At 34.4% G+C, this 27,350-nt stretch overlaps 2 protein-coding genes across 3 annotated transcripts; one reads left to right on the forward strand and one right to left on the reverse strand.

The window, feature by feature from the left end:
• The first annotated feature begins 8,453 nt into the window (after positions 1-8,453).
• LOC127842970 (endoglucanase-like) lies at positions 8,454-14,304 on the forward strand. The gene is made up of 4 exons (XM_052372781.1): positions 8,454-8,535; positions 10,852-10,991; positions 12,770-12,884; positions 13,687-14,304. Exons 1-4 carry the CDS (start codon positions 8,496-8,498, stop codon positions 13,998-14,000), a joined length of 609 nt encoding a protein of 202 aa, XP_052228741.1. The 5' UTR covers positions 8,454-8,495; the 3' UTR covers positions 14,001-14,304.
• A 6,905-nt stretch (positions 14,305-21,209) lies between these two features.
• Positions 21,210-26,549, reverse strand: LOC127842471 (aggrecan core protein-like). 2 transcript variants are annotated; one of them, XM_052372001.1, is made up of 7 exons: positions 26,232-26,549; positions 25,848-25,911; positions 25,515-25,721; positions 24,376-24,513; positions 23,752-23,913; positions 23,239-23,418; positions 21,210-21,316 (listed from the first exon to the last, which is right to left on the reverse strand). In XM_052372001.1, exons 1-7 carry the CDS (start codon positions 26,445-26,447, stop codon positions 21,258-21,260), a joined length of 1,026 nt encoding a protein of 341 aa, XP_052227961.1. In that variant the 5' UTR covers positions 26,448-26,549; the 3' UTR covers positions 21,210-21,257. The 2 variants fall into 2 exon arrangements, with proteins under 2 accessions (XP_052227961.1, XP_052227960.1); XM_052372000.1 differs by lacking the exon at positions 21,210-21,316 and adding an exon at positions 21,420-22,268.
• Between the last annotated feature and the right edge of the window lie 801 nt (positions 26,550-27,350).

Below are 27,350 nucleotides of genomic sequence, written 5' to 3' on the forward strand. Positions count from 1 at the left end.
GAATCGTTTCGATAGGAAAGACTCACATCAACAGTAGTTTTGATTTGTGTCTTGTTCTGTGAAAATTGGGCAAAATGCATGTGCGTAAAGTGTCGTCCCAGATTAGCCTGTGCAGGCTAATCAGGGACGACACTTTACGCTTTAATGGTATTGTTCGTTTAAAGGAAGTCCCTTTTTACCGGACTGCACAGGCTAATCTGGGACGACACTCTACGCACATGCATTATGCTCAGTTTTCTCAGAACAATACACATTCGAACTTCACATTTCCGATAAAAGACTAGAGAGTCCCAGTATTGTGGTTTACTGCATGCAATAAGAGAGGAATTAAAAAGGGAGCGGAATATATCAACGCGGGTCATATTAAACAAGAAATATCTTTAAAAAAAGATATACGGCGTTGATTGTGGTTGGAGTTTATGAAAGGTAAAGAGTTCATTGAATGAGATTAAGGATAGCGATGTCTTTTTCTGTGCAGTTCTTAGCTGCATCACATGCAGTACGGGATGTTACGCGGAGTTTTCGTGGCTTATTTTACATTATTACATTTTGCTTGTCATAAACCTATGCATACAAAACAGAAAACCAAAAGAAAAATGGAAGTGAAATTAAAACATATGAGTCAACCGGCCACACGCGAAGTATCCGTACATATTTTAAATATTTATACGCGCGTTCTTCGAACAAACCTGTTTTAGTGGTTTGTCGGGCATTGCTATGTGATTCGATTATTCGATTAATCATCTCGCTCATGTTTAATACATTAGTCACTATGGTGGAATAATTATTGTTAAATTAATTAAAAATAATATTTATCGTGGTATTGTTAAACGCATTAAAAATCTATTATTGACATACCATAATTATATCGCTGGATATCTTTATTTAACATCTTTCTGGTCTAAAGAAAATTCCAGTTCACCTAGTTCACGCTTTAGCGTCTTTATAATATAACGATTATTTTACTCGCCGCGAACTTCGGTCAGCACATTAGGTAGTCGTGAAGATGCAGCGATGACCTTTATCTGACCCTGATACCTCGCGGGTTGAAATGCAATGCCTCGCTCCCACTGCTCTTTATACTTTTACATGTTAACATGTTGATAGGAATATGGAAGTTAGTACTAAATATGAGAACTTAGCCTTTAAAGTACAAACGTTCTCGCGCTTAAATTCCTCTGAAAATAAAAGGTGCACGCACAAACTGTATTGATGTCGAGATTGAGTGTAAAACTGTTCTATCTATTAAGCCTTTTTATTAGAGATAAAATTGTTTCATGCTGAACACGCAGTAAAACAGTGTTACAAAAACGCGGACATGTTTCCAATGTTCTGGTCGTATGCTCAAATCAGCCTATGGGATAAATGAAGTGTATTCATTCTGACCTTGCCGCGGGAAATTTTATTTGAATTTTATTGAACAGTTACAAAGGTCAATTAAGGTAAAAAGCTGGCTTAATACAGCTACGCCGAAAACTGTGAATGCTATCATTGTCGTATTCAGCAGCAGATTACATGCCCATTTCGGAAATCTTAATTACAGGTCGAATGCATGTACATTCGAGGACATGTTTACATATTACTTAACTATGTATATATATGCAAACATATTAATATATATATATATATATATATATATATATATATATATAAATATATATATATATATATATATATATATATATATATATATATATATATATATATATATATATATATATATATATTTATTTATTTATTTATTTATATTTATATATTTATCACATGCTATACCCTGTCTCCCATGTTATACAACCACCATAACATTTTTTGTTTTATTACACATGTGTAATACAACATTTTAAAGCGTTTTCTTTGGCTTGGTTTTCGTTTACTGACCAATCGCATTTTAGTATTTTGCTGAAATGACGTTGCAACGTCAAATGACGTCACGACATGTAAACAACATTCGGGATTTTTCATAATGTTTGCGTAAATATTTATTTAATTTGCTCGTTTAAAAGCATGTGATAAAAAAGATCTGACACTCGTTGTCATATCATACCATATTTTATTAAACTCGTCCACGAAATTCGTTAGTAAGCTCGCCAAAGGCTCGCTTGCTAACTAAATTCCTGAACTCGTTTAATAAAATATGGTATGTTATGACAACTCGTGCCAGATCCTATATATATATATATATATATATATATATATATATATATATATATATATATTTCGTGCGTCGCCCTTTGAACGCGAGACACGACACACGAAGCGGTACACGATATTTTGCGCGACAGTCGCGGCGACGCACGATATTTTGCGCGGCAGTCGCGGCGACGCACGATATTTTGCGCGACAGTCGCGGCGACGCACTATATATTTAACACGATATATCGCTTTTTGGGCTCCCTACACAAGGGCGATATATCGTGTTAAATATATCGTGCGTCGCCACGACTGTCGCTCAAAATATCGTGTGTCGCTTCGTGTGTCTAGTGTCGCCCTTGATGAAAGAAGGGCGAGATTATAGATGGCCCTATCCGGATTCCGTAGTAATGGCTATTGGAAAAATTATATATTTAGTGGTGATCAGGTATAGGATAGACATTCTTTTATCTAAGCTTGCAAGTATTGTGCATAGTACGAATACATAATTATTTATTTAATCCCGGCAACATTCAACAATAATACAAGTACTCTTTGACATCCATATGCCATACCTGTATCTGAATGACCACACACTGCTTTCTCGGAGGTTTTTACATCCGTTCAATTCACCGCCAGCGGCTAGTATGGTGTTGTACATCAACATGTCTGCTCCTCATTCGGGGGGAGGGGCGCCTCAGGGTTGGGTTCAACTGACATTCTGAATAGGTTCACATGAATAAATGATAACAGTCTTTTAATGATTATAAGTAAATTGATGAAATTAATTGTATTTAAACACTGTTCAATATATGTTCAATAGCATTTCAAAAATGAGATTGATTTGTCGCCATGCGTTCTTATTTTAAGATTCTATGCCTGCTAATTCCATATACATATATTCCCCGTGCATTATATATGTTTTATAATTGTACCTTATGTCTGTAAATTGCACAGGTACCATGTAAACTGACAGATAGATCATGAAAATATTGTATCAGCCTTGCACATTTTATCAGCAAGTAAGGCTCGATTGGTAATTGTCGGCTCGGGTACAAATTATATGTTCCTCGGGTACTCTTAAGTATACTTAAATGTACCCCGGGTACGGAAAATTTACTAACAAGTACCCGGCCAATTTAGTCTGTACCCGAGTTTTATTACCGCACAAATTCCGATGTCTTAAAATGCGCTACGGAAGACGAAACAACATTCTCTTTGAACAAACCTGCCTCTAGATTAGGAGTTTCGATAATATAGAGGACATTTTACAGAATATTGAAATAAAGATGAACATAATTAATTTAAAAAAAAATAGGCTACAACGACCAATTTAGCTGTAGAATTCCCGGGTACGTGTAAGTAAATTTTCCGCACAAGCATTAAACCCCTTTTTCACATAGCACGGCTCAATTACAATAACAGGGGAAAGAATAAAAATAGCAGTCTCTGAGGTTCAAACCCGGTACTTCTAGAAATCAACGCTTGCGCGCTTCCACTATAACACGCATACTTATGATGTTAAGTGAAGCTTAAACGCTATAATTACAAGTGAAGTTTGAACGCTATGATTTAAAGTGAAGTTTAAACGCTATGATTTAAAGTGAAGTTTAAACGCTATGATTTAAAGTAAAGTTTAAACGCTATGATTTAAAGTGAAGTGTAAGCGCTAGGATTTAAAGTGAAGTTTAAACGCTATGATTTCAAGTGAAGTTTAAACGCTATGATTTCAGGTGAAGTTTAAACGGCGGTCGCTATGATTTTGCTTAATGTTCAATGAACAGCGTTGCAGATTATTGATTATTTTGTCCGATTTCGATTTAATTTTATTCATAAATGATAAGTGATTTAATATTTCTCTAAATCATCGGTGTTCGTATGCTTGTTTAAGAAATAATATTTTTCTATCATGGTTTGTTGTCGAATAACCCACAGTAAGGAGTATAGATGCGTAGAAATTAAATCACGAGTGCGAACCCCTTACTGTCGGTTATTCGACAATAAACCATCATAGAAAATTATTATTTCGATTCTAACACGATTCTGATTGATTTGGTTCAAGCTTTTGGACGTGAACTATATTTTTAATACTCCGCCCTTCTTTGTACAAAGTTCACTATTTAGTGACGTCATCGAATTATTCAAACATATGACCAATAAAAAATTATATAAAACAGAGAAACAACTTCTTTGTTTTTTAAAATATATATTCACTCAACGTTTCGGTCAATTTAGACCTTCATCAGGAGTAAACATTTTGTTATAAAATAAAGGAAATGACGTCACAATTACATGACGTCAATTGCAACAACGTCAAAGTGTTCCATACTATTTGGCGTTAAAATTAACATATAACCAAAATAATATATAACATCATTATAAAAAGCATATAGTTCATATATGTATATGTTATCTAATTAACTAGATTATTAAAGTAGGATCAGTTATAATACAAAATTACTGGAAAAATGCAGTTTGAATGCGAATATGTTAAATGAACCAGTAAAAACTACCTTAAAAACTAGAAAATTAGAAGAGAACTTTAGAATTCATACCTAGGGGAGCTATAGTAGCAATGTATTGCATCCAAGAACATTCATTTAAGAGGCGTTTCCAGTTATTTTGTATTTCTTCAATAGGAACAAAAGAAAAATCACCAATGCTATGTCCAGCAGAATTAAAATGTTCTGAGACATTTGTTAAACAGTCGGAAAAATGTTTTATGTCAAATTTATGGCTATTCATTCTTTGACTACATTTTTGATTAGTTTGACCAACATATTGTTTGAGACATTTTTTACATGTTATTAAGTAAATAACACTTGATGATTCACAATTTAAAATAATTCTTAATAGTAAATTGTTTACCCAGTGTAGAGCTGGTAAAACCATTTGTTTCTGTAATATAATTACAATGTGTGCATCGTTTTCTGTTGCACTTCATAACTAAATGGATTTTTCTATTTTTATTATTATTAAGATTTGTATGTACTAAGATATCCTGTAAGTTTCTGGGTCTTTTGAACGCCACTTATGGCTTATGACTGTATACTTGTTTCACACTCTCATTAAGAGATAACTTAAGGAAGCGCACTCCTAATGATTTCCCGCGATTTCTTCGAAGGTTGAAGAGCCTAATATAAGGTGCCGTAGCTTAGCAGGTAAGGTGATAGACTAGAAATCTTTTTGGATATTCCCGCGTAGGTTCGAATCCTGCCGACGACGTATACTTTTGTGCGACGCGTTTTATTTCTTTTTTAACGTAATGTGATTTAATATGGCAGATTATCTATGTTTATTGTTAAATATGTTGCAATTTTTATGCACATTCTTCAATTTTAAAAATTAAAACAACGTTATGGCTAAATTGGGTGATTTACTGCTGAAAATACGAACCATGCATGTTGCATTTGTATTTTTATTTAAAAAAGTAAACGGTAAATCTGTCTATTTCTTGGTAGTTTTGCTGTATAAAGTGTATCTATAAAATCTAAGTTCAAAATATTACTTAAATGATACTATTTTGAATTTTATGACACTATGTTTTTAACCAACGAAATTTCTACGTGGCCTGAAACCACTCACATTTCATGGCGCTCTTCCATAGATAACAAGTTATAAAAAATAAATGGCTGTAAAAAAAAACATTGTTCATCTAGTTTAAACTTTAAACACCTTTTCTGCATCTGTACACACCATCTGCATGCCTATATTTGGAAATCTGGGTGGGTTTACTAACGACTCGCCCCCTTAACAACTCGCCCCATAACGACTCGCCCCACATTTTATAACGACTCGCCCCACATAGATAACGACTCGCCCCATCATTACTTATATGGTAGGATTTTTATTTAATTTCGATTTTATTGTGTTTCAAGTCGGTAAAAACTGGTGGGGTATTGAAAAAATATCTTAAGATTTGGCAAATTAGAAGTTTGATGAAATTTGTTAAAATGCTTTACTTTAACTTTCACCTTTTTCAGGAACTTTCAACAGAAACTGGAATACTGTATCGCATCCTGCATGATATTTTCAAGATTTCTACACCTGGAATTTTATCTACTCTTGCAATTAATATTATGCGTTACCACAGTAACATAACTATGTTTTTGCGTATATAATATATAACGACTCGCCCCATCTTTTTTATTGTTACATTTTTAGCATCTATGTTAAATGTAATCAGTACAGAAGAATAGAAAGAGAAATATATAAGAAAAACTTTTCTGTATTGATGGTTTATTAGATACTTATGTACCTATATACAACAACAACAACAACAACTTATAAAAATAGAAAGTTACGCAGTGTGTATAATAATGTCAATACATTGAATTAATAAGAAAAGTTTACAAAATGACAGTAATACATTAGTAATCAATATAATTATATCTTAATATTATCAACATTTTATTTATGAAAATGATTTTATTCAAACGTTTTATTCATAACAAATTTAAACACTATTTACACAAACAACAACAACAACAGCAACAACAACTATTTACACAGGTCCGTACATGGCTGAACACAAGTCCAGCAGCTGACTAGTTGAGATGGAACGCTCGTTGTATCTTTTCCACACTCCCCAGAGCTTCCCCTGTACCTGAAGTGTCTGTTTATTCTGATGTCTCCTCAACTTTCCCTCTCTCACTAACCGCACCTGTTGGAACTTTCATATACCCCAGGGGTGCACATAAACTGGACAAAAGCCGACTGTGAGGGTGGTTTTGAAAAAATCAGTATATTTTTGTAAAAAGCATGGAAAGCCTACCTAAAAATTTGCATGTAGTTCAGTGAAATGATGCTGATTAAGAAAATAATAGATAAGATTAGATTTGGATAGGTGCCCATTACAGGTGCGCTACCTTAAGCAGATTCCAGTAGTTGTTAAGAATTTTCCCAATGTTGGGCAGTGAAGGGTTGTAAGTACATACAAATGGGATAATTTTAAAACATATGACGTCGTTTTCATTCATAAATATTTTGCAAAGACGTCACTTTCATTGAAAACAAAAATCGTAGAAACTAAATGACGTCACGTTTATTGATGCTACTGAAAAGCTGACATGCTATAAATGTTTTCTTAATTACGTTTCCTAACAAATAACATTCTTTGTAGGCGTGGTTAAGCCACTTATCACCAAATATACAATTTGTTGTTTCATTACATTTATAAACATGCTACATTTATTACATTTCTTTTAGAGCGGGTTTTAGCACGTTCATTTTACTGCAATATTTATTCGGAACTATTTTCGAATTATTAAGCTCCGCCCATAATTATTGCAGAATAACCCACACTTGATTTCCTTCTTTGTCTATAGAAAACAAGTCGCGTGTAGTGTTATAATTGAATATAATGCATGTATCTTAAATTTGTAGCAATAATTTTGAAAATTGCCATTTTCCAAACTGTGCAGAGTTTCCTTAAACAGGCTTTATCTGTCATCCTATTTAATAAACACACCAAATATTCCAATGTGCCACTGTAAAAACGCTAAAAAAAAGTCGATAATCAGAATACTTTATCTCGAACTATATAATTTTAATGTTTGCATTCTGGTTGTTTTGGTTGGATTGTATGTATTAAAATGCGAGTTAGTTTTATTTCATTATTATTTTAATCCGTGTGCGTGCACAATTCATAACAAAAGTGTGCATGATATACTACGAAAACATCCTGTTTTTGATTTGTGGAATGGGGACACCGTACCACATCGTACCAACGTATTAGAAACAATCAGCATAGCCCGTCATTATTCATTAACAATTAACACGCCAATCAACGCGCTGAATATAATAAACTCAGAAAACGATGGAGCGATGTCATAAACGAGCCACTGTGCAACAGTGATGTACATAAACATACCGTCGTAACGCGTCGTTAGCGTTTGTGGCTCTTGTTCTGATGAATAAACACAGCGTAACTAACGTAGCGGGAGTGTGCATTTCATAGAAAGCTTGTCGAAATCCTGTTCAAATAAATGCCTTTAATTGAAATACAGATATATGCATTAATTGATCGACAGCCATGACATGAAAAAAAACCGGATTCAAGAAATTCGTACCAACACCGAAGCGTACAATAATATTTACTTCATAGGCGAATCAAAGCGATCAATAACACGCCTGTGTTTACTTGTAATCTATCAAGAAAAACGCATATAGACACTTCAAACTAAATGAAAAATAAATGTATTTTGATGTTTTTTTCTTCGCATTGTACATTACCAAGTCAGTGTTGTTTTACTGTTTTGTTTTTGCGTTTAAATCCACGGCTGATTGCACTCGCCTTTTCTGTACTATAAACACAACTGACTCGGTGGGTCATTTACATTAGCGTCGCGGCGTTATTCACGAGAATGATGAAAGTCTACCTTACTGCGCTGTTACTGAGCCTCGGTAAGTGATCATTTGTTGTGCATTATTATGATTTATGTGACATTTTATTACTTTGAAAATAACGTTATCGTATTTACGGCCGTTAAACACGGGCGCCTCCTCTTTTTTGAGATGCATTAATAAACGAGCCAATGCAACATTCCAGATGGCGCTCATGCCCGGATGATTTGAAATTTCTTGGATCAATCTACAGGGTGATCAGGGTTTATATGGTTTTTTTCGCATTATGTTAAGAAAATCGGGCAATGTAGTGCGATTCATCCAAAACTGTACAGAAACAATCATTCTCAAACCATTTAAAAACGTGAGGACCTTTCTAAGTTGTTGCATGGTGGATTTTTAATAAGAATTTCGATGAGTTTGTCCTATGTGACGAGCAGATATCGGCAAACAGGTCATACGCGTTTATATCGTATTAACATTCGATTTTTATCTCGACATTACTCGCTGCAATTTTAGCTGGTTACACAATTACAGCTCACGGTAAGAAAATTCGCACCACGTAAAGTCGAGATAAAGAGCGAATATTAATTCGAAATGAACTCTTATCACTTTCTCGCTGATATGGCTGGAAAGTGAGCGACATTTATACAATAAAGACAAGTAATACATGATATAAAACGGCGAAAAATACCTGTATCGGCATGGACATCGCCATCTTGTTTGTCACGTGATTACCTCACGTGATTATGGGGTACGATAAATCACAATTCTGATTATCTAGCACATGTTTTTGTATTAAAGGCATGCTAGCTAAATATTAAATTAAAAGCCAATTTTTTTAACAACACTTTCCTCGGTTGTTTCGTAATTGCATAAATACATGGACGGTCTAAATAAATTATATACGCATACACACTGTATATAACTGACATAGTTAACATTCAGCACAATATATTTAATAACGGTGGAAACATGCCAAGGCCCATTAACATACATGTTCTGCTCCGGATAAACGAGTGATGAGTTTTAGCATTATCTACTCCTCAATTTAATTTAATTTTTAACTTATCTTTTTTTTTAATCTTATCAACCCCGTGTGACATAACAGCATACGCATATTGTTTATTCTTAGGATAGAAATTTAAGTACAGATACGAGTAGATTTAATAATAGGGAAATATTTTAATAATATGTTTGAGTAATTGATTAGTAACTGTTATAATTACTAGTATGTAAGAAAATGTTAAAATGTTATTTACATCAATATTTCTATCTTATACGTAAGCAGAAGTTAAAAGTTTAAAGTGGTAAAACTATTTGAGAGTTCATCTCGTGCATGTAAAGACTAGTTAAAATATTGGAAGGGTTGTCAATAAGCAAGTAAACATGATATAGTGTGGGGTAATAAATTAAAAAGTTTAATACAATATGTTAAGATTAGGAAATTGAGGGATTATATAACTGACAGACATTTGATTAACGGAAAAGGTCAACCTATTGACATATAGGATTGTTATTACCTCACATTATCATTGTTACGGTACACATGAAAGGGGTCAACAGAAAATCTTATTTGTACAGGCCATATAAAATAATTCACAGGCATTCACAGGCAAACACAACATAAAGTTTTATGTCACACCGAGTAATGAGGTTTTAGAATATTCTACAAGCATGTAAGAACTCGAACAGTTTGGGCTATCAATTCCCAAGGTGCAATGTAACCAATCCGTAATAAGCCCGGACCTTGGTGACCAATGGAAATTACAAGTAAATTTTATGTAAATTGACCTGGGGATAAAGTGCAGTGTTTTAGTTAGTAGTGGCAGTCTGCGGAGAGTTGTCACGTTTACTTGACGTGGCGGCCATGTTGGCCGCCGCGCTGTAAAAAAATTTAATGAACATTAGCAAGCGTTGTATTAGAAAATATTCATATATCTCGATGAAAATAGAAATGAACTTTAGTTGTTACTGTGTGTTTACAATGTGTAATTACGTGACACCCGGATACCCGTTTTAATTATATTTATTGTTAGGTCTGTCGACTAATTCGTCGTGCTTAGAAAAACTTGGCTGATATGAATTATATTCAAGTAAACAACAGTTAACAGTCTATTTATACATTTTGCATAATTTTCCACATTCATATAGATGTTAAAAAGAAAATAATTTTGCAGAAACAAACATCAGCGATATATTTCCATGTGACCTTGTTTATTTGACTGATGGTCTTTCACACACACAAAATCAAACAACTATCACAAACTTTGAGCCATTGCATTGATTTATAATGAGATAAGCTAACAAAATCTCTGCTAATATATATCGCCTTTCTATCACAAGTACTTCTATTAACCACCACTTTCGTTTCAGGTGCGCTTTTGGCGGAGGCGCAACTGAAGTGCACGGGAAATCCCCGGAAGTACAACGGCAAGCCATGCGCTTCAACGACACTGTACTCTGACGGCCGAATGGGCGCCTGCGGCTGCGGGCCCATTAACAGTAACATGCAGGTAGAGATAAGCGTAGCAATCCATTACAAGATAAGTATTGATGCAAAGCATCAAAGGGCCTCGGGAATTTCAGAGTTAAAGGCACTCAATGAAGTTACATGGAACGATTTTTTTTCTACTGTAAATATTAATATTTTGACCGATTATTTTAAACAAAAGAGAAAAAGATACTGGTATAACCATTATCTATGATTTTGTGTTAAAACCCCCAAATAACCATTATCTATGGTGTTTTGTTATAACCCCCAAAAAACCATTATCTATGATTTTGTGTTGTAACCCCCAAATATTCCATAGTTCATTTTATTTACATTGGTTTCCTTTTTCTACTGGCATCCGTGTGCAGTTTTCATTTATGGAACAGAACTGTGTAGGTTTTAAAAAATCTGCTTCATGTTGTGAGCGTAATTTCATATGTTTCTCAACTTTAAGGGGAGATGATTCTGAACTTATTCTTACGTTGCTCATTTACGATAGGGGTTGAGTACTCATTGATATGAAAACACTGTAAAAGTTTTAATGTGTACGAACCCCCCCCCCCCACCCTTTCACACATATAATTCATGGGCATAATAACAACAAAAAATGGTTACAATAAAACAGCATATTTATTTAATCTAAAATGTCTACATCAAAACAAAAAGTTAACATAGAACACAAATAAAATAATTTGATTCTACTGGGGCTCGAACTTTGGGCCTCCCACAAGTGAAGCGAGCGTGTAGCCACTACACTACGGAACTGCTTGAAAAATCACCTTCTAACTAAGATATTAATAAGCTATTAATAGTCGAATTAAATGTAAACCCGGAAGTTTAAACGCTGGATAGTGAGCGGGGTTAAAGGTCCATACCATCGGGTCCATACCACTGGCAAGATACGGGTCAGGCCTGCTGCCTTCTATATGTGGTTTTTAAAAAAAACCTGTAGGAGGACTTGATAGTCATGAGACTGGGGTGCTGTGATGGTGCTCCTCATTAATAAGCGGCTTCTTCCTTTATCAATACTCATTATTACAATTAATAATACGTGTCGCGCTTCGAGCTCTATAGCGCCTTTATTAGTAACTAGATGGTTGCTAGGATAGTGGAACAAAGAAGTTTTTTTATACAAAACCAGAAAGTTTCACCGGTTCGCGTATTTGCCCAGTCCCTGTGATCTTTTATTTTGCTCAGCCCCTGTGATCAGTTATAAATTAAAAGAATAAGCTTTGCGTTATTGGCAATAAATGTTGTAGTAAATGTAATAGGCACACATGCAGTACTGATTTACACTACTTTACACAAACAATCACCACTATGCAGATATTCTGACAACAAAAATATATGCATTCATCCGTAAAATAATTTCTCCTCCCATAAGCGAAAAAAACAACGTATTACATACTAGTCGCCGCACTTCAGTGCGACGCCAATAACCTAGTATTATATATTTTCAACACATGTTATAAGCATATTGTACTCCTGCGAATATCGTATACAACGATGGCGTTATCTTTGAGGCTGCATCGATATTGATTGATTACTACATATCATTTAGCATATTGTTTTGATTCTATTTATATTTGTTATTTCTTTGACGGGATGTATATGTACGAAAATAATAATGTTATTTGATACAAACAGTGCCGATGTATGCGTGTATGATTAGTTTTTTTAATGATACGTTACCCAGCAAAGTAAAAGACAGATCCCTACTATATAAGATCTTTCAATGCTCAATTACCCACCAGTTGGGGCATTCGAAAAACACTCGACTTAACAAAACATTCCTTTCAGTTTCGATGGAGCAGCCACGGGCTCGTGGCGGCAGCCAATCAGAACCTGTTTGACCCCTCGGGTGGTACCTGGTGCGGTCCGGCATGCGGAAAATGCGTCAAACTCACCACCACTGGTGGGTGACATTTGGCAATTTAACACATTCGTGTTATATTTTTTTCTTGTATTATTGACCCTTTTGACTGTGCGTTTTGTACTTTAACGGTGATGTTAAATATATTAAATTCATACCTATTGTAGGATCACATCGTTAAAATATATATTTTTTCATTCTAATTTCCACTGAAAAGAATCCTCATACGATTCGTAAGAATTGCTTTAGACGCTATGCATACGGGGCCGCATAGTCTGTGTCTGTTTGAAAAATTTCAATTGGATGCACATAAGCTGGGATCGAATCCGTGACATCCCGATCGCACAACAAACACAAATGTCATTTCACAACGCTGCGACCTCTCTTGTGTGGATTCAAGTATTCACATATTTCATTGATAACTCGCAAGATGCGAGTGAGACAAAACTTACCCAGTACAAAGCGCAAAATTACATGTATGCGAATCATAGCAATCGTTTTTTTTTCAGTGGTTATGTTCACACCAATGACAATACATATATGAGCCTTGTTCTGGGAAAACGGAGCTTAATACGTGTGCGAAAAGTGTCAGCGAAGATTAGCTGGTGCAGTTTGCACAGGCTTATCAGGGACGACAATTTAATATTTTATAGTTTTTTTTCGTTTAAAGAGTGTCCCTTCTTAACACAAATCCAGTAGAGGCGGAATTTTACATCCCCGAATAGCCTGTGCAGATTGAATTTGCTAATCTGAGACGACACTTTACGCAAATGCATAAAGGCCAGTTTTCTCATAAAACGGCTAGTAGGTTCATATATGGCAAATACAGTATATATTATTACAGGTGGTTTTGTCAAAGGTCAGGGCCAACCCATACGCGAGGGTCAGTCAAAGATCTTTATGATAACCAACAATTGTCCCAGTGTGTGGCTGAGCTGGTGCAGTCAACGGGGTCAAAACGGCGTCAATCAGTACGGCTACGCAGCCCACTTTGAACTCGAAAACGGCGACCACCAGGTCCTCGGAAGAATGGGCTGGTGGAACCCGGAAGTAACGTGGGAATATTCGAACTGTGATGAAGGTCACACTCAGGATGGGCGCACCCCTAGCAACTTCATGTACCAACAGTGCCAGTGCAGACATACTGGAAAGAAGTAACGCTTGGTGACTCGTGTTCGTCTATGCAAATAAAAATGACTTATGATGAGATAAGCTACCAACAACTACAGACGTGTTTGAACAACATCTGCGGAAGATATTATAACTGAAATGCGACGTGTTGAATTTTTGTTTTTTTCTTCGCATATTTCCTTTTGCCATTTCATACTAAATTCAAAATCAACGTCTAAGAAAAATTTAATTAAGGTTTCTCAGACATTCCAATTTGCCACCAGTCAATACTTAATGCTTTATATATGCACTCATGATAGCAAATGAAGTGTATTAAGTGGAATAAAGAAAATCATAAGCACAAAAGGGTTGTTGTCTCTCATCAAAAAACCATAAAAATACCAATTTCTAGTCGCAGGTCTTTTGAAACATAATTTCTCAAAAATAATTGAAGCAGGAAAAGTTTGAGCATTATAAATCTCTCTGATATGCCCTATTCGAAAAATATATAAATAAATTGGTTTCGCCGCAAACGGTTTCCAGCTTCACTTGCAATAGTACCCACGTTTGCATCAATAAATACGCCATAACCTTGCTGCCAACCATCATTTAAGATATTGCACCAATTTATGTTATATATCGTATTAATATACATGTACAACTATTATACACTGCTTACAAATATAAATAACATATTGTAGTGCACCATTTGTAACCGAAAGCAATAGGGCCCGAAGTAGTTCACATTTATAAGTTCAGATTTTTAACCTATGTATTGATATTCATAATAACATAGTCTCTATAAAAATGTTGTTTTTTTAAATGTTTAGATAATGGAAAGTTCATAATAAACTCTTTTCGTAACAAATCAATGTCAACATGGTATCTACACAGTTCAGGAAGGAATTACTCACCAAAACTTTGGAATTTAGAATAATGTTTTCTATAATGTACAAGACAGTTTGGTGTTTAGTTGTTCGCTTGTGAACAACTTAGGTTAAGAGCAAGTTTTGCAAGCCAGTTTCGATCATAACCCTTAACCTGATCACTGCCTGCAGCCTGCATACGCGCCGACAAATAATTCGCAGTGTTGTTTTAATTCTTGAACTACAATCTTTTACAAATTGAAACATTATATAAATATCGTGTAAATTGAAATAATGTTGAAAGGATCATTTATATAAAAAGTAAAACACAATTTTTTAGCTTTACGTGTCGCGGAAGAGTAAGTTTATGAATGATTAAAATAGTCCACTACGTGCTACCTCAGGCAAGTGGTATTTTTCCGCAGCACAGTTTATTCCAAATCTGAGGCTATTAATAGACGACCTTTGCGTAACCTCTTCGTAAGCGCTTGACTGATTTCTGGTAGTACAGCGGGAGGGGGCGGGGGATATGATATGAAAGAGAAAGTTTCGCAATAGACTGATCCCGGAAGTCACTCGAGTTTAGAAAACCCCACTTATCACCCCGGTACAAACAACGCCATTCCATTATATCAACTAATGATAGCTTGATTTAAATAATAGAGGTTGATACGGTGTGTGTTTTTAAAAGGATTATAAACACACACACAGCCGATTCCTTTTCTGATCAAAGGGAGGAAAATGGAAAAGCTCAATACCATTTTACTAGGTGATCAATTAAACCATTATTTCATAATGTTAAGCAAAACAAGTGTTAAAAGGAACATGTTTTATTGTAATATGCATATAAACTCTAATTCATAATGTTTCATAATGATACGTAATACGCTTTTAATTAAGACAAATCGTGACAATCGGAAATAAATTATCCATATTCGCATAACACATAATTTCATGCGGTGAACAAACGACTTACAAGTGACAACAACAACAACAATTTCAATTTAAACAATTTTTGTAAATTAAATTGCGAAAATAGTATAACGAAAATTATTATGGTTTGCTTGAACACGCAGTTGTCTTTCCAAACGTTTGAATCACTCATAGCCGCGTCGTGCGAAAATGGGTCTTATGGTCTTCTGGCCAGCGTAGCTCAAGTTTTAATGTGATTTGCTTGAAATTTACTACAGTGCTGGTTAATACGAATACATTTATTATTATGGTTATGCTGTGGTTCATTCTTTGTTAGACTCAAACCAAGCGACGGATAAACTTACGTAGTGAGATAAGAAAGTAAACATACATTACACTCAACCTGCATTCGCACAAGGAAAGGGTCAACTAGGTGCTACGTTTCCTTTGTTGACTTCAGTTAGAGGTCAAATCTGTACAACATTGCATTCATAAGACACCGGCTTCTGGATATGTAAAGACTGATTGGTTGGTTATTAATAGAAGTTTGCAATGGCTTCATAGGAGTTTTTGCAAATAATACGTCTCGCGTAAGTGTATATTTTTTCATAATAAAAATACGACGTCATAGTCGCATGGAGTTTTGCTTTCAAGATGAGAAAACACACTACCGAAATAGTATAGTGTCACGTTAAGAGGATCATCGTTTAATTCTCTAACCACAAATGTGTGTCGTACTCGTTCAGCACGTCTGAAAATCGTGCCTGAAAGCCAGAATAGGCTACCCTTATTTGTCAGTGTGCTGTGTTTGCTTTTTTGAATTCAATTTTATTTCGAAATGCATTGTGCTAACATTTAACATTTACAACTTGCAATAAGATTTAAAATAATCTGCGTCATGCGAAAGTGAGTCTTATGCCATATACGCCCATCATAGCTATAGCCCACCCAGCCTGCGCATTTTTCAGTCTGGTCAGAAGATACAAAATGAGACCATAAAACCTTGAGTGATTTCATAGCGGAAAGTTTGCCTTTGATAAGACTACGAAAATGCACAGGCTGGGCTTGAGCTACTCCGACCGAAACGCCATAAGACCCATTTTCGCATGACGCGGTTATGAAAGTGTGATTTGAATGTTTCGAAAGAAAACTGCGTGTTACATGATATACATGCATTTATAGCGATTTTATACATTTAACAGTGAAAATCTTTTAAAACAACATAAACATTTGTGCAGTGAACGAAACAATACTTTTTGAGTCCTATACCACACATTCTGGAGAAGAGATAACATTAGTTCCCATTCTTTGCTTAACACGATTAATTTAAATAATTAATTTAATTTAGTACATGACAGTGCAAGGACAGGTACGAGTTTTGCAGCATGTACAGTGGGTCTAGATGTGTTCATTTTACAATTATAAATAAACGATTTTATCAAAACGAATACTATGTTTAGAGACCCATTTGCGTTTAAATGTCCTAGTAAAAAGGAATGCATATTAAGAATGTTTAACAGATTTCATTCAGAAAATAATTATGTTATTAACTGATTGACATGCTTGCAGTTTCATAAAAAGTATAATTATATGTACATCTCTATATTGAAACAACTGTAAATTTATTAAAACAAATGTTTGACCATTTATCTATACACGCTGGTGAAGTCTCGTTTTTGGAAGGTAGTACGCGCTCATTTTGTCACTATGCAATAATTCTTGTAACATTGGTGCTTAGCGGTAACGAATAGTTCCCTATTCCCAGCGATGTGTTAAATGTAGCCGTTTATAACATGTATTTTGTTATTAAACGCAGTGTTAATCTGTTTATGGATGCCAGTATAATGTAGAAGCTTCATATAATATTGTAATAGGTTTTAAACGTGTTCACGTAAATTATTAATATACAGTAATACATTTTAAATCTGCTCTTCTATAACCGTTTAAGCACAAACAAAAACTGGTATTTAACTGCTTGGTAATCATAGTTTGAAGGGGAACAACTGCTCGTTTAAAAACTAGTGATTTGTAAAAAGTTGTTGCCCATTAATTACATACTGATGAATGAACGGGATAAGGGAATGTCATAATTAATTAAAAGCCTGAATAGAACACGCAACTTATTTATAAACGCTAAATATGATTTTTTTTATGCCATCAATCATTTTAATTATGCAATTGTCAGCATGTGTTAGCCCATGTATGAGTATTTTATTCTTTAGTAACCCAAATAGTATCATCCGCGTTCAAAAGGAACAACAGCTAATGTCGGCGTTTTCTTTGAATTGGTTAGATGTAAATACACATGACCTATGTTAATATTTGTTTAACTGTTAGGCTTCCTATACTCTGTGAAAAAAGGGGGCGTGTTCGCTTTACATATGTGTACACAGTAATGCATGTGCGGTAGGTGTGGGTTGTGGCACACAAAGTCCATATTGAGTTTTATCCCTTTTTATTGACCTCGACAAATCTAAGTCACAGGGCGACAACAACTATACAAAGACGATCACGACACTTGTTACAAACCGAAAAAAAAAATGATACGAGGAAATATTAATTAAATTCATATTAGATTGATAAACACATATTTCATAAAACAATACAATAAAAGGTTCTTACAACAAAACCATATTTTAACTCAGCTATTAGAATATATATGGAGTTTCGTCCACTATACGTCTTGGCAAATGCACACGTGTTCAGAAAGTTGTCGATCTCTAACAAATGTGTTTAAGTGGTGACCAATGCGAATCTTGCATCGGAACAAAATCAATAATTTAATTTGTGCATCAGCCTGCGTTGGTGAATGCACTCGGGAAAGGAGACAAAAATCCCATAAAACGTAATTATATAATGTGAAAAGGGAGATATTAGATTTACCTGAACTACAATTAAATCATGTGTATAACCGTATAAAGAACATGTTTTTAATTGAGTGTGTGTGCATGCGTGCGTGTGCAAAATGTAATATGCTTGTAATAAGTAAACATCTCTGTTACTAATGCAACAAGAAAAAGAAGCGAACATGTTTTAACCAAGAATTAAACTATACCCATTTGATATTGATAATGTAATAAGCCCAATATTGCTCCTGATCGATATGGTATCGCAATCATAAGAATGGCGATAACAATCTTTAAAAAGCAGCATATCAGTGTAGCAACATACAATAATATATGCACTGTATTTTAATGACTTACAAAAAATACTGTTATGGCTTAACTAACGAAATTAGTCACAGTGTTAAGCTTTACACAATTAGTTGCATCTAAGTATGTGTAATACACACCCAAATACAAAATTGATATGTGACTTAATCAGTTACGTTTCCAAATATAAATAATATCCAGTTTCTATTATTAGCATCTATGCAATCTGTAATCGATTAAAAAACATTATTTGTATATCAAAGTAATGCATGTAATTATCGGTACAGATACTCGTGTTTAGCTAACATTGTTCATATCTGTTTAAAAACAAAGTGTACGAAATGTGTGAGATTTACTGAAGTCAAACGAAGCTTAGTTAAACCTAACTGTAATATATTGTGTATATTTTTGTTCGGTTTGTAACGTTTTATAGTATGCCATTATTCCTCATTTTGAAAGCCCTTGATGCCTAGAAAGTACATGTGTACACATATTATAACACATCACCGCGAATTGGTGAGGAAATGGCGGGCTCGTTATGGGTGGTCTTTGAATTTTGTCTCCTCGCCTAGGATAAAAAATAGTTACGTTTTGAGACCTTTATGGTGAAATCTGGATTATACTTAAAAGTGTCTGTACACCATTCGTTTATCTTTATATAACAACTAAATATGAACACTGAACGCGTGATAAACGTCAATTTTTACTAGTTTAGTAAATATGTCCCTACGATGGTTGGAAATATGGACGCATTTTCGAGCATTTTTAAACAGTATTGGTTAAGATTGATACGGAAATAGGTTTCCTGTTATTATACTGTAGAGATATCAAGGGGAAAGGGGCTGTTGGATAAAATTAAATAAAAATTAGCATGTTACGAACTGAAAAATGGATACAAATTGTTGTAGTTTAAACCTATTTATTTTAGCTCGATTGCATCGAAATTTGATTGCAACAGCTCTCAAGTCTATTTCCTGGGACTAGAACCAGTACTTGATGTTTATGTGGGAGATCTTAAGACGCTACCACAGTGGGGATCGAACCCATGATATCCCTGTCACTAGGCGGACACCATATCCACTACGCGACCCTAATTTTCATCTCTATTTTAGCAAATTTATTACCCGTGTATGCTTTGAAAATCCAGGTTACGATTTAAATGCATGTGCATATCGGTATGAATGCAAATGTTATTCTCTCTCTTGAAACTTTAACTGTGTCTTCAATGTCTTTAAGTAAACCAATTGATCATTCGGACCAGACAAACGCATGTTGATATCTCACTAACTCCCGCCTTGATGTGAATCATTTCATAATGGTAAATAAAATAAGGAAAGATAATTATCAACTTAATCATGATCGCTTTTAAATACCGTTCTAGATTGTTGGTCCAGTTGATTAATCGGTCATAATGGACTGTGTTTGACTCGAACTTTAAAGTAAGCTCATACGTATTTGTCTGTATGTTTGTTACATACACAGACCATTGTGTACTGTTCAAAATGTTAAATTTAAAAAAAGATTTTACGAATGCTCCGATATAACGACCACATAGCTTTAGCAATTGAACATATATACAAGAGTAAACCATGTTATGTCTTATAAATTTGAACGTTTAGTCAAATTCAGAGTGAAGTTTGATTGAATGAACCAATTATTGATGGACAGGCAACAGCGGTGTAAGTATCCAAAAGTTGTTGCAAGCCCTTAAGTACAATACGAAACTTCAAAATTGTCTTAAATGTAATACAAATTAGGTCAAAGTAAACGTGATTTTTTATTATATGGGTTGCCTTCGATATGTCTAAAGCAACAGCTGTGAAAGTATCAACGACTTGTAAAAAAGGCGAATAATGCTGATTATACAAAACTGGAAAATCTCCCTAACCTGTATCAATTGAAGTGAAATTTGTACAAGCCGAGTCGAAAATGAGATCAGATAATCGAATATGTCTGGATTTGAAATGATAATGATACCAACTACGTTATGGTCATTCAAAATAAATGTTTAGGTTAAATTAGTTAAGAAAGGTGTGTTGGTGCTATAAAATGGTAAAATATACGTTACCTGTTGCGGGTGGATGGACGGAGACAAGGAAAGGCAGACACGATTTCTCTGTAGGCCTCTAATATGTATGCCGGTTTCATATAAAACCACAGCAATATTTTACATTTCATATCATTTGTTAAGTATACCTTACTTGTGAATTAATTTGGTAAGCGTATTGTGTCATATATTGTTCGGTATTGTAAAATTTAAATAACTACCGCATAATTTGTATATAATAATAATACCACAGATTTTGACGTTGCGATAATGTCACCAATAGTTTGTTTCATGTTTATTTGGCCATCTGCACATTACAATGAACTGATTAGCCAACTAGCACGTCAGTAAAGATGTGAAAGATGTTGGGTGGCTTGGAGGTGACGTCTGAAAGAATTATCATTCATTAAATACATTATCCAATCTACGAGCACATTTAAATATGCGTGAACAATACATTTATCATCCATTCAACAAGAAATAAAGTGAAGGAAAAAAGGACATAAAAGCAGGAGGAGAATGACGACTTACATTAAATATAAAAAATCTTGTGCAATATGTTGTCATCTGACTTTATAAATTTTGCTACATATGCATCTGTATATAACAATAAAAGGCTATTAGTGTAAAGGAGTCTTATATGGTTGTACAGTTTATTGTATAATAACGAGAAGAGCATGGTCTGAAACTAGAAAAGGTATTTAAATACAACCGTTATGTTGAAATGTAAATTTAGCAAAACATTTGTTGAGACTTTTTTAGCAGAAAGATATTTTAAATAGTACACCAAATGATTGTAAGTTAACTGATAATAAACAAAACAATTACCTTAGTTGAGAGCACAACGCTCAAAATTCGACCTCTTGAAAAATCAAGCTTTCATTTGCATTGTGTGACACAGTAATGTTGTTAACAGCATTGCTATTGAATTATAATATGATTCATAACATTTAAGACATTTGGCTAACCATTTGTGTTCTAAAGAAGTTTTGTTTTGAACATGGCAAACGGAGATTCTCTTAAATTGTACTCACTAGTTTCTTCTTTGCACTGGTCGAACGCACATGCTGGTGAGTTTGTTAATTTCATTTTGAATAGTAAGTAATTTGTTTCAAGTGTACTGAGAATTGTTGCATATTGAAACTATGTTAGTTGAACACCTTTGCGTTTATAAATGAGATGAAGAAATGCTCGTAAATTTGTTCTCACTGAATTCGTATCGTGTTTTCATGGCAAATTTTGTTATATATAACATATTGTATGTCTCAGTGATATCTTCATACCTTCTTTTTGGGAAAGTCTTTGAGTGGTTCCAAACAAAAATTTACCGTAGCCATTCCTATAGTGAACAAATATCAGTTGTAATACATATATATTACTTTGGATCAGCAGGCGATGTATATGCATATAATGTATATTCCATCTAAACGTATTATTGCATTATAAGCAAATTGTTTCATAGTGTGTTTTCCTCATATACTGTTATATCGTTTATATTTGGATTGTTTCTTATTTCAAGAGAATCAATTGCAGCACAAAGAACTTAAATATAGCATGACAATGGAACGACTTGTCAGAATCTACGCTGAATGGGGTAAAACTCGGTAACAAGTTGCCAGCTTCTTTCTAAATATGTTATAAATAGCGGGACATTTCCTGATACAATATTATTGTCATGTAAAAGATACGTCCTTCTACAATACGGTATTTTGTAGGATGTCCAAGACCTAAATTTAATGTAAAAAAAAATCTGATTTCTGATTTCTTATATTCCTATAAGTTTTACATTTGATTTTTAAACGAAAATTGCAATTGTATTAAAGTATCGTTTTGATTATACATTATTTGTCCGTTTTCATCGCCTGGTTGATTGACAGTTTTACTTCTTGTACATTGGTTCTCAATATAACATTTATATGTTGATGGTTTATAGCCTTCATACATTGTGTTTTTGTTCTTGTTACATATCCTTTCAATTTTGTATTTTTTTTACTGTAAATGTTTTGTTTATGCAACTCTCCTATATTAGTTCCTAAAATGGTTTCGAGAAAAACTTAATCACGGTAAAAATTGTTTCATTATATGGGACATTTAATACACTTTCGTGATTTGATCCAGAAAGAGTGTTTACGTCTTTGAATTTGATTTATAATCATTATTCATTCATAAGCAGATGAAGTCCATATTTTGACTGACGAAAACACGCCGAATCGCATACATTAATTTCCATACATGTTAAGTATTCCTTACTTTAAATAGTTTTTTAATAATTATTCAAATGATATTGCCTGTAACATAACAATATTTACTGAATTGGCAGATGAAGGGGTGACTCTCTCCGAACCCTGTCCCGAAAAAGAAAGATACTCCACAATGCACGTCCGTCCACTCTCCACCCTGCTTCATAATCACGCAGTCATTCCGTTCATGGGTTATAACGCCGTTGCCATTGTAATCATGCCCAAAGTTGGTATATGTCACTGGGACGCCTACATTCAAATGTCAACGTTTGGTAAATTGTACCTTGGAATGACATAACACAATGGTTGTCTTTAATGGTATCTCAGAAGGAATCTCAAGGCGCTCTTTAACCAAAAAAGTAAGTGCATGCGTATATTGAAAATGACGAGGCCACTTTAATATCGTCATCATAAATGCGATAGCATTTACACATATTGTTTAGCGCTAAAACAAATTCACAAGTGTTGTTTGGCAATACATCCCAAACCCTGAATATCTTTACTTGTATATAATTTCCAGTTATGCAATCCAAGACCTTTTTGAGAAGTGTTATGAAACAAACCAATATACGCCGATCTTACCGGAAATCCACGACCAATGTCCCTCAGTGGTCTTCCCTTCCGTTTCGGAGTCCGTCAAACCCAACCAGACGGACTCCACATAATGGTGTTTCTCAAGGAAGCGCACGACGAAGTCCTGTTCTGCCTTGTTAGACACGTGGGCGAGATACCCTCCACCGGCATCTAGATGAGCAACAGGCACACATGTTCGTAGTAAGAGCATCCATTAGGGTAAGCATAGATGATGAAATATGAATCTTAAGAATATAACAATATACGCACTTGAGTACCGTTGTAAAATAAAATGAAATTAAAAATGAACAGATAATTTATAAATGTCCCACTATTATCTCGTTTTTATAGATATAATCTAGATAGAAAATTTACGTTGCTACAAACAATTACACAAAATAGTAATGGAAATACATGTAACTACACACACTTACTAAACGGCTATTAAAGTATTAATTCAATAAATTAAGAAGTACATGTATGCCACTTTCTTACAGATAAAATTGACTAACATGACCACTGACCTGGAAATGCCTTTGAGGCGTTACTCGGAACATTTAATAAGCTTATTAAGGTCGAAGACGTTGAAATATCTGCCCCAAAAAGGTATATTGAAAAGTTGCAATTCCGAACCTGTGCAGTGTCTCTGTCCGTTATACCACTGGGTGGAGACGTTCACCAATTCGAAGCAATAGTCGCCGAACTGGCCCAAGTATCCTCCGAAGATGCTGAGATCACCCTTCACATGGTCGGGGCATAGTTCAATATGATCTGCGAATGTAGTGGTGTAGAATACATGTGCATGTATGTATATAATTCGTCATCTGTATTCTAGAATTGTTTGACAAAAGTCACATTTTCAAACAAACATTCCATAACAATTCCTTAGCCAATAATCATATCATGCTAACAAGCGATCACACAGATCAGTTAAACATTTGAAACGGTAAGTAAACGGTAAACTGTCGTCTCATAGTTGTCGAAAGAATGATCTATAAGATAAGGCAATTGTGTGTGTGTAATGTGGTTTCGGGTTCAAATCTTGTTTCGGTCTCATTTTCGTCATTCGATGACAATAATCATTTTCACGCGTTCAATGCAAGTTTCTGAGATGTTTTACCTATTGAACTGTTTCAAAGATACTTTAATTGGTTTGTTACATTTTTATCAGTTTCTTAATATTGTTTAAATAATGCATAGACACGTTGTAGCTTTTTAAAACTAAAATAGCCGGAATAACACACAAATAAAGACATTAAAACCATACATGATATTTGGCTGTCAGATAAATTGACAACAATAACAGCCTCGTCTTAACTGTTATACTATATCTGCAAAAATAAAACATATTGACCACTTATATGCAATCCCTAGCTAGGTCTATCTAATATTTCTGTAAACAACATTTATATAAGATATTTCATGCAGAATGGTAACAAACAACAAGATTACAAGGTAGTAACATAACACATTCCGACTCAGACCACGTTATGACAGTTTTCCTCTTAAACATGTGCTCGCGCTTCATATAAACAGCATCTATGAAACTCTAGAGGCATTATCGAAAAGACACCATTATTAAAACTACGCGTGTCATTTTTAAAGCAAGAGTGTATACAACACAGGGTGGGGCTTGATTATTGAACCAGCCTTCGCCTACCAGAACAACCACAAAATGTCTTCATAAAACTCAAATACAACTTTCAGAATATAGAATGAGTTGATGTTACGCGATACTTATATTTTTCCATTTAGATATCAAATATGCACACCTTCTGGTACGCTTGTTTCTGTAGTCGAAATTGTAGTCGTTGGATGTTGTGTAGCAATAGTCGTCGCTTTTGTCGCAGTTGAAGATGAATGGCTAGGTGTATTAAAAGAAATGTTCGTTGTTCGTGTCGTCGATTGAGTTGTCGTACTCGTAAATGTAGGTGTGGATAGTGTCATAGATGTTGCATGGTTTGTCCCATCTGTTGTGACTAAAACATCGAGTTTATTATTTTTGCAAATAAAGTCCAATTACATTTATGCAAATTTAATCCGTTATTCATTTAATTTACTTCTCAAATATCATTCTAAATTCTTGCATATAATTTTGAACATACATGAGTCAACTGGATCAGAAAAGCAGGTGTGTATCATGCTTGTGTTGGACATGAGGAAGCCTAACTGAAAACGAAAAAAAACAAAGCAATATTAATATTTGACAACTGGTCTAGAAATGAAGATTGGGTGAGTGTTTTACTCACGTTTTATGCACGCAATCCTGATAAATATCATAACTAAACAATAGTTTAGTGTTAAAGGTTAAACAAAAGAAAACTAAATCATACGTTTTGTAATTAAAACACTTTTGATTCTTCTTATCTTCATCTTAAAATCGTTTTTTCGATGATGAAATATGAATACATCAACAGTATTCATATCATTTTAATAATTGTTGATTGAAAATATATAACGTTTGCCAGCAGCCCATACGTTTAACAAACCTGATGCATAAACACAATTGCGTTCCAGTTTTCGTCCACCGGATATACAAACTGACGGCAGCCATTGGTTGCTAAGAAGCCGATAACGTCAGAGTTCTTGTCAGCCTTTATGAATACCGGTCTTGCTCCATCGAAACTACAGACACATTTGTATTCTGCTTGTACGTACCATACGAAGTGGAACAAAAACCAAATTCGTCTTAACATTTCAAACATTTTAAGTGAACAAGCTTTATTACTGCATATGAATTCATATCTTATCTACAATTTAGTTATAGAGTTCATCTCGATGCCAGTTTTAGACTGAATTATTCTTCAATTAAATAGAACCGCGGTGAATATGGCCAAACGTATGTTCTGTTTCGTGACCCTGATACTATTTACCGCTCCAGGCCATGTTTTGTGCTATCTTTATATATAATTATTTCTTTACTTGATGTGGCGATCTTTAAAGCACATAGCTGTCATTGTGCAGTATGTGTATGTTTCCATAGCATTCAAGAATCATTTTAAAAGCTTATCATATATATAATCGTTAATTGTTGGAACGCGTTAAAGTTTACAGAATGTGTTGTTATTTTCAGTGAAAAAGATTTTAAGTTAGAAAGTTGTTTATAAAATCGTGTTTGCTTTACTTTTGATTTGCATGTATGCATGAAAATGTCAGAACCTTCATCAACCAAAAGTGATGAATTCGTTTACATCATTAAACAAAATAGGCGACGTTAGTATTCCATAAATTGTTTAAACAATGAAACCTTTTTATCTCGCAAAATTATTCGGGTTTATTTTTAGAACACATGCCATCTTAAATTTCCTTAAACTGTTACAAATGTGTCAAATATTGCTTCTAAGCTGCAACCTCGAAAGTTAAAAAGTCTCTAGCGTGATATCAGTCACACTATACACGCAGGCACGTTAACATACATTAAATTTTGGTGCATGATGTCGTAAGGCCTTGTGAACCCGGCAGCACAAAAGCACTAGGCCTTGTGAACCCGGCAGCACAAAAGCACTAGGCCTTGTGAACCCGGCAGCACAAAAGCACTTGCGTTGTCCGGGAAGACTTTACAAAAAGGAATTTGTAACAATCACTGTTGTAGAAGAATAATATATCAG

Source organism: Dreissena polymorpha, chromosome 8 (genome assembly GCF_020536995.1).
Source record: "Dreissena polymorpha isolate Duluth1 chromosome 8, UMN_Dpol_1.0, whole genome shotgun sequence".
NCBI lineage: Eukaryota > Metazoa > Mollusca > Bivalvia > Myida > Dreissenidae > Dreissena > Dreissena polymorpha.